Source organism: Fragaria vesca, linkage group LG5 (genome assembly GCF_000184155.1).
Source record: "Fragaria vesca subsp. vesca linkage group LG5, FraVesHawaii_1.0, whole genome shotgun sequence".
Classification (NCBI taxonomy): Eukaryota; Viridiplantae; Streptophyta; class Magnoliopsida; order Rosales; family Rosaceae; genus Fragaria; species Fragaria vesca.
The window spans coordinates 9,285,787-9,302,610 of NC_020495.1; the positions used below are offsets into that span (position 1 = coordinate 9,285,787).

General features: G+C 38.1%; 4 protein-coding genes across 4 annotated transcripts; 1 reads left to right on the plus strand and 3 right to left on the minus strand.

Annotated features, from left to right (window-relative positions):
- The first annotated feature begins 543 nt into the window (after window positions 1-543).
- On the plus strand, window positions 544-5,337 carry LOC101304101. The gene is made up of 6 exons (XM_004301160.1): window positions 544-942; window positions 1,629-1,748; window positions 1,851-1,904; window positions 2,144-2,307; window positions 3,536-3,712; window positions 4,504-5,337. Exons 1-6 carry the CDS (start codon window positions 544-546, stop codon window positions 4,712-4,714), a joined length of 1,125 nt encoding a protein of 374 aa, XP_004301208.1. The 3' UTR covers window positions 4,715-5,337.
- An 82-nt stretch (window positions 5,338-5,419) lies between these two features.
- On the minus strand, window positions 5,420-7,143 carry LOC101307398 (probable aquaporin TIP3-2-like). Its single transcript, XM_004299400.1, has 3 exons — window positions 6,524-7,143; window positions 6,154-6,404; window positions 5,420-6,059 (listed from the first exon to the last, which is right to left on the minus strand). The coding sequence occupies exons 1-3, from the start codon at window positions 6,660-6,662 to the stop codon at window positions 5,667-5,669; spliced, it is 783 nt and encodes a 260-aa protein (XP_004299448.1). The 5' UTR covers window positions 6,663-7,143; the 3' UTR covers window positions 5,420-5,666.
- Window positions 7,144-7,419: 276 nt separating this feature from the next.
- On the minus strand, window positions 7,420-9,520 carry LOC101304389 (probable leucine-rich repeat receptor-like protein kinase At1g68400-like). Its single transcript, XM_004301161.1, has 3 exons — window positions 8,656-9,520; window positions 8,162-8,557; window positions 7,420-8,024 (listed from the first exon to the last, which is right to left on the minus strand). The coding sequence occupies exons 1-3, from the start codon at window positions 9,518-9,520 to the stop codon at window positions 7,420-7,422; spliced, it is 1,866 nt and encodes a 621-aa protein (XP_004301209.1).
- A 2,399-nt stretch (window positions 9,521-11,919) lies between these two features.
- On the minus strand, window positions 11,920-14,644 carry LOC101304680 (abietadienol/abietadienal oxidase-like). The gene is made up of 9 exons (XM_004301162.1): window positions 14,400-14,644; window positions 13,903-14,243; window positions 13,629-13,780; window positions 13,214-13,450; window positions 13,027-13,116; window positions 12,811-12,889; window positions 12,576-12,697; window positions 12,160-12,287; window positions 11,920-12,049 (listed from the first exon to the last, which is right to left on the minus strand). Exons 1-9 carry the CDS (start codon window positions 14,642-14,644, stop codon window positions 11,920-11,922), a joined length of 1,524 nt encoding a protein of 507 aa, XP_004301210.1.
- Window positions 14,645-16,824: the final 2,180 nt, after the last annotated feature.

The following is a 16,824-nucleotide window of genomic DNA, read 5'->3' on the forward strand; positions in this document are numbered from 1 at the left end:
AAGGGCTTGACCAGAAGCTTATACAGGGCAGCTAGTTGTATTCCTATTCCTCTGTTTAGTTTCCATCGCCTGCACACATAAACTCAACATTTGAATGTCTCAAAACTAGAATCGCTCCCCATCTGCTGGCCATTAAAAGGTTTACAATTTTTGTATCCTCACTCCTTGTTTGTTCTTTTCTCCTCCTTCGTCTTTACTTCAAAATATAGCTCGACTTGTAGTTTCAATTCCATAAATGTTGAAAGGGCATATAAAGTTCTTATCTTTTGAGGTACCAATTGAAACTTGAGATCAAAGACAGAGACTTTTTAAGTATTTAGGGATACCCATTGATTTGAAACAGACAATTTAGCAGACCTCAAGTTTTGATTCCATGGAGACATTTGGGAAAGATGGGTCAGCTTATTTGTTTAACTTAGAATATCTTGAACTGAAAAATCTGGGTTTTCATGTCTTGTTTTATTTTATTAGAGGAATTAGCTAAGTTTTCGATTCTGTTGTTGCAGATCAAAGGTGACTGTGCTCTGCATTTTCACGGTACACATGGTACCAAGTGTTGCTGTATCTTGCTTGAGCTTATCACAATATGGTTATCATTCAAACTACATGTCGAAACATATGCCGTTAAGTAAGTATAGAAGAGACATAAGGAGATGTTGCATTAGAAGGTCTCAAATTGTGGCTTCAGTTGTTGGAGATGATGATGGATTGCGTGTATTTGTGGTCTCCGATTTGCATACTGACTATACAGAAAACATGAAATGGGTCAAGGACTTATCGTCTGTCCGATACAAGAATGACGTTCTTATTGTTGCTGGTGATGTTTCTGAGACATACAAGAACTTTATGATGACTATGTCTCTTTTGAAGAATAAATTTGAGCATGTCTTGTATGTTCCTGGGAACCATGACCTTTGGTGCCGTCGGAAGGGAGAAATTCATGTGAGCAATGCTGTTTATTTTCCAGGTCTTTATAGTGCTTGGACTACATCCTCCAAATACAGTATTTCTCATAACCTAGCATCGTAATGTTATATACATCTCTATGCGTTCTACTTTTGACAGTATAACGTTAGCATATACTGCAGTACCAGTTTCTTTTCTTTTTATTGATTTTATTTTTTACGTGTGGCCACTTATTGTAGACTCAAAACATAGACTTGAAATCAGCTCACTTGACTTTTGATGATATCTCTAGGCAAGCACAACAGACCTACAACTAGCAAGAAAGCTGTCTTGCCATACTTATACTTAGAAGTTGGAAGATCAATTGATGAAGTATGAGTTATAAGAATTTCAAAGTCAAGCTGCTACTGCATTAGGTCTTTGAGAGTGAAAAAGAAAAATTACTGCATGTACTTTGATTTCATATCTACTTAGTTTCTACCTGATAGATATCTGTTGAGTCACGAAAATCATAGGCATGGATCATCTGATGGATGCTAGTCTGAAACTCTGAATCATTAGATGCTGCAAATTGGTTTTTCTGTTAGTGCCACTATATTTCAAGTTAATCTATTTTTGGTTTAAATTATGACTCTTATAGATGCTTTTTATTCAATTTTCTTCACATGAACTGAAAGATTTGATCCTGCTTGTGAAAATTTATATGTGCTTCTGTTTTTCAGCTTGATTCTCATCAGAAGTTAAATAAAGTGCTTGATGTGTGTAGAGATCTTGGAGTTGAGACCAATCCAATAGCTTTAGATGGCTTGGGAATTATTCCTTTGCTCTCATGGTATCATGAGGTAATTTCTTCAATAACATACTTGGAACTGATTATTTATGGCTTTAGCATAGTAATGCATAAAATTACATTAACATAAATAATAGATTTCCTTATTGTGCAGAGCTTCGATAAGGAGGAGGAAATAACCAATATTCGTGTTCCACCTTTAGAGTTGGTAATTTCTGCTTTTCGTTTTACTATGTTTACCATAGAACGATTTTTATGCTTCCAGCCAATTCTGCTCAAGTCTCTAAGAATACAGGCTGCCGTTTTTTCTTCTTCTCTATTGGTCCTCTAAAAGTTTACTTGTTTAACCCAACATGATAACCATTTCCTCCCCCTCCCCCTCTTCCCAGCTCTCTCTCTCTCTCTCTCTCGTGAAAAATATTTTTTTTTTTTTTTTTTTCTACGTAGGCATGCAAGGACTTCACGGCATGCAGATGGTCAAGGGAACTACCAAATGGAGATATCTCACTTGCTCTATATTTCGATGCAATGAATGAGAAGAATCAAAACCTGATCAAGGAGATCCAGAACACATGTAGCCAAATAATTACCTTTTCTCACTTTGTCCCCAGGTCAGTAAATTGTTATTTACTCTTCTGAGATAATAAGATCATATAGGTTGTTGAATGTAGTTTGTACGAACTAGTAAAAAATGGCTTCTTTTAACCTACGTAGTATTCATAATCTTACTCTAACTAAAGTGCTAGAAAGCTAAACCAGCTCAAGTATGATTTGGCTGATTTGCCAATCAACTCAGATCCCTAATGAAATTTTATTTCCTCCTCAACTCCCAATCATTTCTCTCTTTTTTTTCATCATTATCCATGATATCTGGTCTCTGGTTTCGACTTTTGGTTACAAATTCCCATCATGCACTGAGGTTCTACTTGGTAGTGGCAACAATACTTGAGAGGCACAGGTGGTTCTGCAAAATGTTGCGGTGCTGGTGATGTACATGTTGTTTCAGTATATAGTAGCTTATGTGTTTTTAATTGCTTTTTCTTTTTTTTATTGCTGACCAAGCCACATACCTATACACTCTTTAAAGCCTCAGAATTAAGGTTCTAAAAATTGACTTTCACATGCCTTCTCCACTAGGTCAAATGGTCAATGCATATGCAAGAATGATTAGTATCCAATTTTAACTAAGATTTCTTTTGGTTCTTCCCATTAAAAAATTACTGTTCTATGCTCTTTCTTCCTTCTCTATAGTTTACTCGTCTGATTTTAACATCAATATCGTCAAACTTTACTCTCTGTGGATCTTTATTATTTGTGGTTGTTAAGAATAAAATTTGGAGTAGGATATTGAGAAACCTTTCAGTTCCTTTAATTTGAGGCGCATCAACCTTTCCAGTTACAAAAAGAGACATTTTACTTAGACTTTAAGAATTCATACATGCATTACTCTCTTGATTCTCATGATTCAGTTTTGATTGTTTTATACATATGTTGATTTTGTAAGTTTTTTCAGCTTTCCATTAGAGATAACTTTTTACTGTCTCAAAAGAAGGTAAGATTTGAAAGTTTTTGCTTGGGGTTTCAGTTTTCATTGCAGTAGTCCTCTTCACATTCTGGAAATTCAGTTGCTTTATTTATTAGACTCCAAAACCTGCTAGATATGGATATTATAACAAAACAATTCACAAATCAACCTTCCATCTACATATTTTCTTTTTGGTAAACACCTAAGTGGCATCATTCTTGTGTTCTTTCTGTGTATCTCATGTGTCAGTAAGTTGATTGGTTCTGTCATTGTGATCTGTTAGCTTGACAATCGATTGCATACCATGTGACCAGGCAAGAGCTGTGTCCAGAGAAAAGAATGCTATTCTATCCAAAGCTTCCAAAGATTATTGGCTCTGATAGTCTTGAGGTCCGTATAAGGTCCATCCATGGGGTTAAAGGAAGTGCATCTGCATGTCATGTGTTCGGTCATACACATTTCTGCTGGGATGCTGTGCTTGATGGTATCAGGTACATTCAACACCCATTTGCATATCATACAGTAAATTTGTTAGGGAATGTACTGCTAGTCTGCTACTGTGGGAACAAAGGGCTATGAGTGCCTTTAGAGAGTCACAAAAAATATGAAGGCTACAAATAGAAAGTGCAAGTGAATGTCAATTGAAATGATAAGGCAAAAAGTATGAAGGAAATAATTAACTCAAGAAAATACTAAAGAGACTACATTTCCATTATTCTTCTTACAGCTCTGTCTCTCTTAACTCAAGAGAGACCCATTTTCTTATACATGAAGACCATACTATTAATGGCCCACATCATTCAATGAGAATAACCACTTAATTCTTTTTTTCATTATTTCTTTTATTCATTAAATGCTTGGTAATATATTACGATTCCAAGCCCTGGTTAAACATTGTGGCTTTCCTTAAAAATGTACGGTCCAGTGTTGTGTCAAAATGTGGTGGATGAAAATGTGATCCGTCTAGCATTGTCCTTCTCTTGATCATTAAATAGGTTCTATTGCTAAATGTTTGTTTGGTTTTTTATTTCTTTTTAATTTTTTTATGGGAATACTGACCTAAATTTATAGACGCCAAAGAAACCTCTGAACCTTGTGTAGAGAGTGAAGTTTAATTTCTTATTTGATTTTTGCGGAGTGTCCCTTTGTACACAGTTCAGCACCATTCTAGTATTCCATATGTTGATAGGAGTTGAGCAATATGTAATTCCTTCAACATTATAAGAATTTGTGGGGTACCTGTCCTTCCATCATCTATATCATATCAGGATTCATAATGCAGGTATGTGCAGGCTCCATTAGCTTACCCGAGGGAACGGAAGAGGAGAATGAATGGGGGTGAAAATTGGTTGCCATTTTGTATCTATTCTAATCGAAAGTTGTCTGATAAGCTTTCGCCGTGTTTTTGGTCTGATTATTACTCTTCCAACCCAAGAACACCTCATGACACAAAACTTGCTCCTTGGGTTGCCAGGTTTTATAACCAAACATAACAGTTTAATAGATTTCAAAACCTCTTGAATTTATTGATGTAATTTCTTTCATCTATGAAATTCTTCTGAATGTTGTTGTTATTAGTCCTCTAGTTCTGCTTAGACGAATCTAAGGAGTAAGTTCCACGGTTACCTGCCGTGCTACTCACATGTATATAAAAGCCTATCCTGCTTGAAAAAGAACTCCAGTTTTTTGTTCTCTTTTCCAATGAGCAATTGCTCGTTGCCTTAAGAGATGGAATCATATAGTTGCATTTTTACTATTTCAAAACTTAAACTTTTGTAAAGAAGTAAAATCATTTCTGGTAGCAATGCTGAAGCATGTAGAATGTTTTAAAGGAAAAGTTCAAGGGCTCCAATCGTGTATATGTGGAAACATAGTTGAACTCTTAACTTTGTTTTTGGGATACAGAATTGAAGAGCCATATGGTCATGCCAACATTCAGAGCACAATATAGCGGTTCAGGGGATCCTTCTGAGATACCATCCACTAATCTTGTCCTCATGGGAAAGTTCAGGTAAGGGCCCTGCCTTGGATAAAGCTTATTGCTGAGAAATTTTCTTGTTGTTTTCTTATATGGATTTTGGTGTCTTAGTGAAACTGGTTATACTTGGTGCACATATTTTGCTAATGAGTTGAACCTTAGTGAGAAGCTAGTAATAATAACTGCAAGGAAATGATAACTACATGGTCCCAGGTTGAGTGAGCACTAGGCCAAAGAAATAAGTGTTTGGCACTTTATTAGCTTTACAATCACATATGTGAATGTGATGGACATGACCTCAACACAATCGAAGAGAAAAAAGCTCCCAAACCCAACCCAACAAAAAGAGAGCAAAGAAAATACAGAAAATTGAACACAAACACTACTGAACATGTGAATGGCACAGGAGGTAGCTAGCAGAAGCTATTTTCCAATGCATACATTGATATTATTGCACCATCAACAAACTAGTAGTCCTCGGGAGCCAAGGGCTGGTGAGTGTGGTGGGTGTGGGGGGGCTCTGTTGGTATGACCATGTATTCATATATGAGACCTGCCAATCCACCCCCTATAAATGGTCCAAGCCAGTAGATCCAGTGGTTCTTCCATCTCCACCCTACCAGTGCTGGTCCAAATGCCCTTGCCGGGTTCATGGATGCTCCATCAAACGGACCGCCGACCAAGATATTTGCGCCAACAATGAACCCTATGGCCAGAGGTGCTATAGTTCCCAAGCTACCCCTCTTAGGATCAATGGCTGTAGCATATACGGTGTAAACTAAACCAAATGTCATCACAATCTCTAGTACTAGCCCATGCCACTCGCCAACACCAGGGGCGACGTTGAACCCCACAGTTCTCTGATACAAATATACAAAATTTTGGTAAGTACTAGTCTAAGGTTATCTAACTAAGAAAATAATTGGGGTTATGAAAAAAATAGGATTCAATTACCATGCCATTTGTGACAAGCCTTAGCACAAGGGAAGCCACAATAGCCCCTAGGAGCTGAGCCACCCAGTAGTAAAAGGCACGAACAACCGAAATCCTTCCACCAATAAGAGCCCCAAAGGTTACAGCAGGATTGACATGGCCACCAGAGATGTTAATGCTAGCTGAGATGGCCGAAAAGAGAGCAAACGCATGCGCTAGAGCTATAGCTATCAACTCAGCCACTGATGTGTCGCTGTCCTTGTAAATTTTCCCTGCATGAGAAAGAAAAGTTTAAGAAGACAGATACCTACACCGATGGAGCGATCTGATGATCATAATGCTCATGGTTCACTTTATGTTTATGCAGCAAGCTAGATATGTGTGTATGTACCAAGAGCGAGGATAGAGCCTTCCCCAGCAAAGACAAAGATGAAGGTGGCAATGAACTCGGCTAAAGTAGCTCTGATGGAGTCGGGGTGGGTGGCCTCGTCGGCCCTCCCAAACTCATATCTACGATATGGCTGCGGCATGGTCGCGCAGTTACTCGAGGCTAGCTAGTGCTATAGCTCTTTCAAATCACGTACGGTTTATATATGGATGATGATCTGCTGATGATAGAAGGTAATAGTTGTATGATCTGCCACCGGGGTAGCTGCTGTTGCTGGTTGATTCTTCGCTTGGCCTCACGGCTTTTTTTCTTAGCTAGAAGATTAAGATGGAGCGGTCAGGAGTGGGATTGATGGACGATGAGGGCAGGAGGGCGTTTGCATGTTTGAAATGTGGAGGTCTCTAGTCTTAAATTAGCCAAGAGGGCTTGGATTCATATGGGACACTTGGGGAGTTGCCATGCAGGAAGGATGACACATATGCAGCATATGTGTAGCTACCTGGTAAACCCTACAGAGTCATTGCATCATCTGGAATGGTGGTCTCTATCTCTTAGCTAGCAAGCAACTCTTTTCGAATTTATCCTTATTTTTGCTTTGCATGTGTTTTGTTTTGGCAGAGAGGACTTAATTCTATTGTAGTGATCTCTAGTTTCTTCAAGATGTCACAATGACTTTTTGACACTTAGCTTTCTATTATCAGTATTATGTTACCAGATAAACAAGAAATTATTGTGAATTGAAGGATATGAATTAGTTTGTTGAAATTGGTGGGATATGAATCGAAATATCGAATGTCTGAAGGGATGATTATCAACTCTTTCCTAAGAATGCCTATGCCTTTAGATAAAATTTACAGCATTTACAGTTTATGTAAATTAAGTTATAGGATCAAACTTTCCTAGCAATCAAATCGTCTTGAGCTGCTCCCTATTTCTTGAATGCTTTTCAATACTTGGATCATTTTAGGCCGGTTCTCTGGGGAGATGTCTGTACACTCAAGGGCAATGTTGGTCAGCTTCAACATGTCATCATGGTCATCTTTTGCTGCCAGCATTTCTATATCCAAAATATCTGTGGACCAGTCATTGTTTACCACCATTCTAACCCAATCAGAAAGATCATCTATTATTGTTTCATCACTTCCCGGTGAAACTTCGCCTGGGACCTTGCCAGTAATGACCTCCAGTAGGACAATGCCAAAGCAATAGACATCGGCTTTCTGTGACAACCTCTTCGCTTGAGCCAACTCCGGTGACTTACTGATCGCTAGAATGCTTTGCGAGCATTCTCGAGCAGGCAGGAGTGGCAAGAATCCGAAATCTGCAAGCTTCACATTGTAGTTTTCGTCTGGGATAACTAGTACATTTGACGATTTAAGGTTGGCATGAGGAACCTTATGTGAACGCAAGGATTGGTGAAGGAATATCAGACCCTGTGCTATGCCTTTGATAATTGATAGTCTTGTAACCCAAGCCAAAGGTACTCTTCCAACTCCTCTATTCCCTGGCATTGATGTAGCAGGCAATATATAAGGCAACCAACATCAGTGGTTGGGAACTTGGGATAACATATTTATAAAAAGGATATTGAAATGGCATAAAGCCTATATAACACAAAGTAAGAAGTTGAATTTAACTGACCATGTAAAAGCTCAAACAAAGTAGTGGCACCAGGGACAAAGTTATAGATGAGGAGCTTCTCCTCCCTGGAATAGTAGAAAGAGAGAATTTGTACAAGGTTTACATGTCTCATCTTCCCTAGCAGTTGCATTTGCTGCACAAATTCCTTCCTGCTCAACTCGTTCATGCTTCTAATTCTCTTCACCACCACGACAGGGCCCGATTCTAGTGTCACTTTATATGAAGTTCCCAGTTCCCCCCTGCCTATCACTTCTGCCGAAGCCCTAAGTAAGTCATCCAAATCAAAAAATGCCTCGGCCGGCAAGTCCTTGTCGAAAAACTCCAACTCAACCCTCTTTTCAGGATCCCCCAACCTCTCATCCAAACGATTATCATCACGCATCTTCGTTTGTGCCACTGCCCATCCTGGATAACCAATTAAACGATTCAAGAAAACACACACAAAAAAGAAATATAAGGAAACTTGAGATCCAAGTTATTAGAGATATATGTACCTGTGTGCTGAGCCTGATCTGTTGACGTCGTTTCATCTTTGCCATGCACTTTCTTATAGTAACATAAGAAAGCAAATATAACGAGAAAAGGAACCACAGCTGCTGCAGCCACAATCAAAGCGAGTGGGAGGCGATCATCTTTCGAATCGTTTGACGGGGAATGAGGAGAAGGAGGAGGAGTGCAAGAATTCCCCAGAGGACTCCCACACAGATGTGCATTGTCATCATACGAGCTTTTCGGGAACTTCTGTAACACACCAGTGTTAGGAATCGGACCCTCGAGACGATTATGAGAAACATTAAAAGCTCTCAGTGTGGGTTGGTCGAAAGGCGGAATCGACCCATCTAAGGAATTCTCTTGCAGCTCTAGCACTTCCAGGTTTGGCAGATCAGTAGCATACTCGAAAGGTATCGAACCCCAGAAGCGGTTGTATGAGAAATCCACATATTCAAGGTGCACGAGACTTGATAGGTTAGGAAGAGAGCCGGAGAAGGTGTTGTTCCTAAAGCTAAGTTTGCTCAGGAAAGTTAGGTTTTGCAGAAATGTGGGTGGAAGAGAGCCAGCTGGTGATATAGTAGCTGAGAGCTGAGCTTCTTCTAGAACAAGATGAACGACGTGCCAGTTTGAACAAGAAATACCAGACCATCTGCTGCTGTTAATGTAGTTGCAGGGAGGACCAGTCCAATTTGAGTGCAAGGTGGATGAGTTTGAGCTCACTGAGTCTCTCAGCTTTATTAGAGCCTCTCTTTCTTCCGAGTAGAATTCATCAAATGCTTCAGAGGTCGACGTCGACAACGACGATGATATTAGTATCGGATTGATCAGAAAAATTATCATCATCATCATGGCGACGAGTTTGTACATGTTTTTGGACGAGGGCATCATGCTGTGATTGGATCGGCTAATTGAGGAAGCAAGACAAAGACATGGGAATTTGTTAAAAATTAAATCATGTCTAGGTCATTCCTCTCTTAAACTATAGTTTTAGCGACAGTACTTGGACGAAGTGCGCAAGGTATGGGTTTTGCAAAGAGAATCATCAAGAGTCTTAATTTGGACATATAAACGTAACAACAAAGAGTCCTTTTCATGTCCAACCAACTTTACAAACAACGTGACAGCTTGTCGAATATATAGTATGTATGTCAACCAAAAGAATATGAGTACTAGCTTCTATTGAAATATTCCATTTTGCAGTTGGTCACTTATTCTAATAATTTGAACCGGTTATGGAATAAATTGCATGTTAGAGAGAGAACTAAGTCAATCAAAAATGATGGTTTTTTTTAGCAAATATTGATGATGGTATCTAGCTAACTATAGTATCATCAAAATGAATTTGATACAATATTAGATGCATGGTTTTTAATTAACGATGTTTGATCGAATTAATTGATTATTTTCAAACAACGGTATCATCCTTATATCTTAATTAACATATGAACGGTTTGAATTATATAGAAATAAAATGTTGAAATATTTAAAGGAAAATGATTGTTGGTCTTAATAAAGCCTAAAATTTTTGGCCTTAATCCTACGTGGCATGCTGTGTTATCTAGACACCTCACCAATTAAAAGGATTTTGTTATATCATTCTTAAGCAAAAATATAATCTTATCCTTTCAAATCCAATGACTCTAAATTATATTGTCTTTTATATTAAAAATATATATTTATAGTTTTTTTTCTCATATCTTTTTCTTCACTATCATGTTTAGATTAAAGAATATAATGCGAAAATACATATATATATATATATATATATATTCATAAGAATATGCATTTTTGTTTTGAAGAATATATATATAATCACTTAGTTTTCAGTTACTGACACCCAGTAATCACCCAATAATCACTTATTGACCCTAAATAATCAGGTTACAAACCTCAAATAATAACTTATTGGCCCCAATAATCACTTATCAATCCTTAATAATCACTTACTGACCCTAATATTCAAATGTAAGGATAAAAATAAAAAATAAAAAAATAAAAAACTAACTGACATGAACTGGGCACCTAGATTTCTTCTCTAGGCACCCACCTTCACTGAAGAGAACAAGTTGCAGTCCCCGGCAGCCTCCTCCACTGAAGAGAACGAGTCGCAGTCCCCGACGGCCTCCTCCACCTAAGTGAATGAGAACACCGGCCTCCTCCACAGACCCCGACGCACGTCGGCAAGCAACGCCCTTCCCCAGCCACGATCCAGCCCGGATCGAACTCCAGCCGAACCCCGAGCGCGCCTCGGCAGCACCATCATCGATCTCGGCACGAACCCAGCCCAACCCCGACGCACTCCTGCCCAGTCTAAACGAAGACGAAAGAAGAGCTAGGTAGCAGAGGCAAACGGCGAGAACCGGACTAGCTCGTCGGTGCAAGAGGACGGCGGCGAATCTCCGGCTGACTTGGCTGCACAGAGAGAGAGAGAGAGAGAGAGAGAGAGAGAGAGAGAGAGAGAGAGGAGAGAGAGAGAGAGAGAGGAAAACCAGATCGGAAAAATTGAAGGAGAAAGAGATAATATTTGTGTGGTGTAGTTACACAGGGTATTATAGTTTTTTTCTCAAGAATCATTGGAATGGGTACAAGGATAAAATTTTAATTGGAATGGGCTTTAGTTTTCAAATATTTAGGCATTAGGGCATTTTCCCTTTAATAAATTTACGAAATTAATTTATGGTATAAAAGCCTATTTGGGTATGACTATTAACTTGGTCATTATTAATACATTAATCAAATTTGGTATATACGCATCTATATTAAGAGGGTAAGAAAGTATGTCATATTAGTATGTAACAATCATTAATTATTAGGGTTAAAATTGTATTTTTACCTAAGAATGATATGACATAATTTATTAAATTGATTATGTGTCTATGTGACATGGCATACCACATAGGATTAAGGCAAAAAAATTTAGGTCTTATTAAGACCCTCTAGCACTATAAATCGTACATTAAAATAGGTTGGGGTGAATAATAATACGGTCACTACTACTCAAAAGGTAGAAGATACATGACAAAAGCATGAAACAACTTGAATGTTTTAAAAATTAAACATAAAAGACATTCGATTTACTTTCCAACACAACTGCACAAGCCGAAACACCTTAATATCTATCGGGAAGTAAAGTTGAAAACATTCAGGAAGTAAAGTTGTTCCATTGATGACCGGACATGAAGTAATACAATGAACGAATTTTTACAACAATTTACACGTATTGCAATTAGTTGAAGTTCCTTAGTTGAAATAGAGTAAGAGCTAAACTAATATTGTTGCACCTCCATGGCCTCTAGCTTGTTTCCATCATTTCGTCTAGTTACGCAGATTTGGAATCCATTCACTAGACGAGCCGAGGGAAAGAAGGACATACGATCCTCTTTGATTTGGGTCCAGCTGATTGGAAAATCCATTGGTAAGCATATATGATCAAGCCAGTGATTGTTATTTGATGAGAAAGAACAACATATGTTTTAGAAGCTAGATAGAATTAATACGATTATTACCTATATGTTGTGACAAAATAATGGAGAAAAAGGGCAATTTGAAGGCGAGCCAACTCAGCTCCTGGACAGAATCTGGCTCCTCCTCCAAAGGGTGCAAAGTACAGGCTACTTCTCCAATTTCTTTTCTCCTGTTCAAGTACACAGATTATGAGAATGATTGAAAAAAGATTCAATGAAGTAAACACTAATTGACAATGTAGAGAGCTAAGAAGATTGTTGTAGAATATGACTAAACATTCTAAGTGAATTGTACATATATATATATATATATATATGTCACGTAACTGACATAAGGTGAGTTCTAAATACGTGATTCTTTAAAATATGGTTCACCTAACGTTGTTTATAGTTATAAGGTGATAATGCACTATTTCCATGTCAGTACGCAACAAAATCGAGCTCGAGTAGAGACGTACCTGATTTTTACTGTCCATCCATCTCCAAGGATTGAAGGCGAGGGCGTCATGATACACATTCTCATCCAAATGAACAGCTGAGAGGAATGGAACGACAAAGCATCCTTTTGGAATAACATAGTCTGCATAAAAATATAATAAGTTTTTAAGAGAATTATTTAACGTCAATGTAGCATACAGTATGATATGAACTGTGTTTAAGAGTAAATTAATATGCATATGTACAGGCACACACCTTGGTACTCAACGTCTTCTTTTGCCTCTCTCAATAGCCAAATTGCAATTCCCCCAAGTCGAAGTGTTTCATCGATGACCTTCACATATCAAAGATTGCTCAATTAGCAATATGAATCCAATTCATGGATGCATGCATGCAGGCGTCATAGATAATTCTTGGTAATGTATAATCCTAATCAAAAGTGAAAATATGAAGTTCAGAGAATAAACTTACACACTGAGTAAAAGGCATTGCTTTATAATCGTGCCATGTAAGCATTTCCTCTCCAACAGATTTGCTTCTTCTGAGACTGTCTTGTTCATCCTGCATATCGAGATGATCCAGGTGACGATTAATATACCCTAAATCAACAAATTAGACATGTTCATCGTCATTTTGGATGGACTTAATTAGGAAATACCAGTAATTGTTGCATTGCTCTGGGACATTGGGTAAGGAAATAGATTGCGAATAGCATTGTTTTAGCAGTTGTTTCGTTTCCAGCAAAGAGAAGATTGATAATGAAGTCTGCAACAGACTCATCAGCTAAGCAATCTTCCTCCAGTAGTCTTCCGAGCACGCCATTACCAATTTCTGTTGCTCCTTCTCTCTGTTCTTTGATTATCCTATTTATCTTGGTTATGATTTTCTCCCGTGCCTTCAATATTTTATATCAAACCATTAACTGAAACATTATAGTATCATACGTACGTACTTTATATATACAAATACACATCTGAGCATGCATATATATTCTAGAATTAATTAGCAATAATAACCAGCTCTTACACTGTTAATTACACAACCGATTAATTATTGAGCAACAGATTACATACCTTCATAGCAGTGTGATAAGCAAAACCGGGCAAGTTAATCGGAACGGAGAGGCAACCGTCAACGAAATCGGAGAAACACTGAGCCATCTCATTAATCTCCGACTCACTTGAAATTCCCAATAGTTGATTAACCATAAGATGTATAGCTAACTGTAATTCACATACACATATTTGTGAGACAATTTTTTCTAACATATATATGACTCATATCATGATTATATAAGGTGCTATCCATGTATGCGTCTACCAATTATATTATTGGAATTAAGCAAATGATAATTACTTACCTTTCTACAAACATCCTGGAGAAGTAATGGCTGATTGGTTGGGAAATTGCTCAAAGTTTGAGTGATAACCATTTGAACATCGTCCAATAGATTAATCTTAAGAAGCTTATCAAGACGCATCATATTGGAGGCGATGCTATGGAGTTTCCTCTGTTGCTCACCATGCACTGTGATCACACCATTTTTCCCAACCAAGTCTTTGAAAGATTTCGGATAGCTGGACTGAAACAATTTACCTTCATTTTGCATCACAAACCGGTTAAAGCTCGGGTCGGCGGATACCACACACCGTTTTCCGAACAAACTGCAGGAGAATATCTTCCCAAACCTACAGCAGGCCGGCACTTACAAATTAATGAGCTATATATGCGTCTTTGTATGTTATATCTAATTGTAATTTACATATTACAATTAGCTAGCTAGCTATATAGTCCTCTCGATTGATCTAGTAAATAAACTTGAATAGAGCTTGCTATATATATACCTTTTAGTCTGTTGTTCAACAAACTGCGGGGGATGAGAACCTGCAACAGCATTGTACCATTCGAAGCTGTCACCGACTATCGGCCAGCCTTTTCTTCCCGGCGGCAACTTGTATGTTCTTGATCCTACCACCTTCTTTTCCTTAACCTTCCGCAGAAACTTTGCAAGCAGAAATACTACGAGCAATACTGACCAGATCAAAATAACCAGGCAGCTGTTGGTGCCTGCTGAAAGGAGGTCTCCCATTTCTGGCCTTAATTAGCTAGACTCAAATGATGGAATTTTCAGGCTGGTCTAGAGAGCTAGGTAGCTGAAACCAGCCAGACAACTTGGTAATAATTATTGATGAAGTTATTTAAACGCCAGTGTGCAACTACACGAACATATAAATTACGCAACATAATCATTTATCGAGCAGCGAAGCATCATTGACTAAAGCATTGAAGATATATAGTAGAGCCACGTCGAGCTGCAATAATATAATCTAGTTTTTTCTTAAAAGGATCATACATGACAGATTCAAGATTTGAATGCAGATTCTAATATTCAGCAGATTTTGAAGTTCAGTTCAATACATATATTGTACGTATATCCGGTCAGATCGATGTATAGTACATACACTGAAGTGAAGCATATACGTACTCACCAGGATTCCATAACTTCATCATTGGCTAATATTTACATAGGCATGCATGAGGACCTTCCTCACTCGAAGGAGATCGATGAGAAAGGGGCTCTCGACTCTCGTACATAACATACAGAGGTGCTCAAAGCTAGCAAAACACACTCAATTTTTCATGCGTCTTGCGCCTTTTAAACCTCAAGCGAGTTTGAAGCACGTTTTTTAATATATTGATATCGACCCATTTTAGGAGCATACATATATCAGTCAAATGGAAAATTCTAGTATACATATTTGTATGTCATACAAACTAATTTAAGTATGTGACTATCATTAGTTGAAGAATGTAATCAAGTAACCATTTACTCCCTCAAATATATGTCTTACATAGAAGGGAGTTGACCACTTTTTCAATATGTATACCATACATATACGTATATATATATTGTAGACAAACCCCCAGTCAAACTAGTTATATAGGCTAGTCAAACTAGTTATATAGGCTATTGGCTTTGTTGAACGGCAAAAGCCAGAATCAAGGGTGAGTGGTCTTCAAGTTGAAGAGATCTCGATCAGCTCATCACTAGCGAGAAGAATATCTTATACAATGAAGCTACAGAGCTCTACTTTATGCAGATCTCTGTGTGTATGTTATCTTATTATGTGTTCAAACAAAATGATAACGTAGTTATATATAAAATGTTCCTTTACGTCTATAACACATAATTTGACGGGATTTGGTGTCCTCCTTTCCAAGCCACGGCAACGGCCAACTTGTGACCTAGCTTAGACTTTGAGCAACCAAACCAGCTGCAGAGCCTGCAAGATGAACATTTTATGACTGTTCAAACTTTTATATTTTGATTCGTGGCAGATATTGTGGCTTTAGGAAGGACAACGTTGTCACTTCAATTCCAGTGATGCATAATGGAGCCAACTAAAATCAACTTTGATGGATCTGTACAAGAGAGAGTTGTTGCAGGAGGATTTATGTTTCGGAACAACAATGGCATGGTTCTTTTGGCTCAGCTAAAAGAATTGGAAATGCTACAATTCTAACTGCTGAAGCTACAACTCTTAGAGATAGTCTGGCGAAAGCCAAAGACCAAGGTTTTCTAAACATTCAGGTCGAAGGCGATTCAAAAGTGGTGATTGATGCTATTAATGAAAGGATTAGCACACCTTGGAGGCTTCTCAAGATCATTAAAGACATCAGGATGATCGCAAGGTCTTTTACTACCATTAGCTTCAAACATATATTTAGAGAGCACTACCAGGACAAGCACTTTAGCCGACGAAAAATTTTCGTCGGCCTGTCAGCTTAATTCGTCGGTTCAGATCTTAGCCGACGATCTTTCGTCGGCTCAGATCTTAGCCGACGATCTTTCGTCGGCTAAGAATTCGTCGGGAAAATGTCGTCTGTGGTGACTTTAGCCGACGACACATGTAGAAGTCGTCGGCTATAGTCCAAAGTTTAGCCGACGAAAAAACTGTCGTCGGCTATAGTCCAAACTTTAGACGACGAAAAAAATGTCGTCGGTTATAGTCCAAACTTTAGCCGACGAAGAATTTAAGGTATTCGTCGGCTATAGTCTAGAGTTTAGCCGACGAAAAACATGTCGTCGGTTATTTTGCCGACTTTAGCCGACGAATAATTTAAAATATTCGTCGGCTAAAGTTTGTAATAAAAAATAAAACATCTATAGCCGACGAAATATAGTCTATTTTGTCAGTTTTATAGGGATTTAGCCGACGAATTAAAGCGTATTTCGTCGGCTAAACTTAATTTAAAAAAAATAAAAAA

Bases quoted from the DNA above. Each gene is read 5' to 3' on its own strand.
- LOC101304680 (XM_004301162.1), bottom strand. From the start codon at position 14,644: ATGGGAGACCTCCTTTCAGCAGGCACCAACAGCTGCCTGGTTATTTTG. The intron at 13,451-13,628 runs GTATGTAATCTG...AAAATATTGAAG, and splicing joins CTTATCACACTGCTATGAAG to GCACGGGAGAAAATCATAAC. The intron at 12,050-12,159 runs GTAATAATCGTA...TTTTCCAATCAG, and splicing joins TATTTTGTCACAACATATAG to CTGGACCCAAATCAAAGAGG.
- LOC101307398 (XM_004299400.1), bottom strand. From the start codon at position 6,662: ATGCCGCAGCCATATCGTAGATATGAGTTTGGGAGGGCCGACGAGGCC. The intron at 6,405-6,523 runs GTACATACACAC...TTTCTCATGCAG, and splicing joins AGGCTCTATCCTCGCTCTTG to GGAAAATTTACAAGGACAGC. The intron at 6,060-6,153 runs GTAATTGAATCC...TATTTGTATCAG, and splicing joins GGCTTGTCACAAATGGCATG to AGAACTGTGGGGTTCAACGT.
- LOC101304389 (XM_004301161.1), bottom strand. From the start codon at position 9,520: ATGTACAAACTCGTCGCCATGATGATGATGATAATTTTTCTGATCAAT. The intron at 8,558-8,655 runs GTACATATATCT...CAGGATGGGCAG, and splicing joins AGATCAGGCTCAGCACACAG to TGGCACAAACGAAGATGCGT. The intron at 8,025-8,161 runs GTCAGTTAAATT...CATCAATGCCAG, and splicing joins TTTGTTTGAGCTTTTACATG to GGAATAGAGGAGTTGGAAGA.
- LOC101304101 (XM_004301160.1), top strand. From the start codon at position 544: ATGGTACCAAGTGTTGCTGTATCTTGCTTGAGCTTATCACAATATGGT. The intron at 2,308-3,535 runs GTCAGTAAATTG...CCATGTGACCAG, and splicing joins TTTTCTCACTTTGTCCCCAG to GCAAGAGCTGTGTCCAGAGA. The intron at 3,713-4,503 runs GTACATTCAACA...TTCATAATGCAG, and splicing joins GCTGTGCTTGATGGTATCAG to GTATGTGCAGGCTCCATTAG.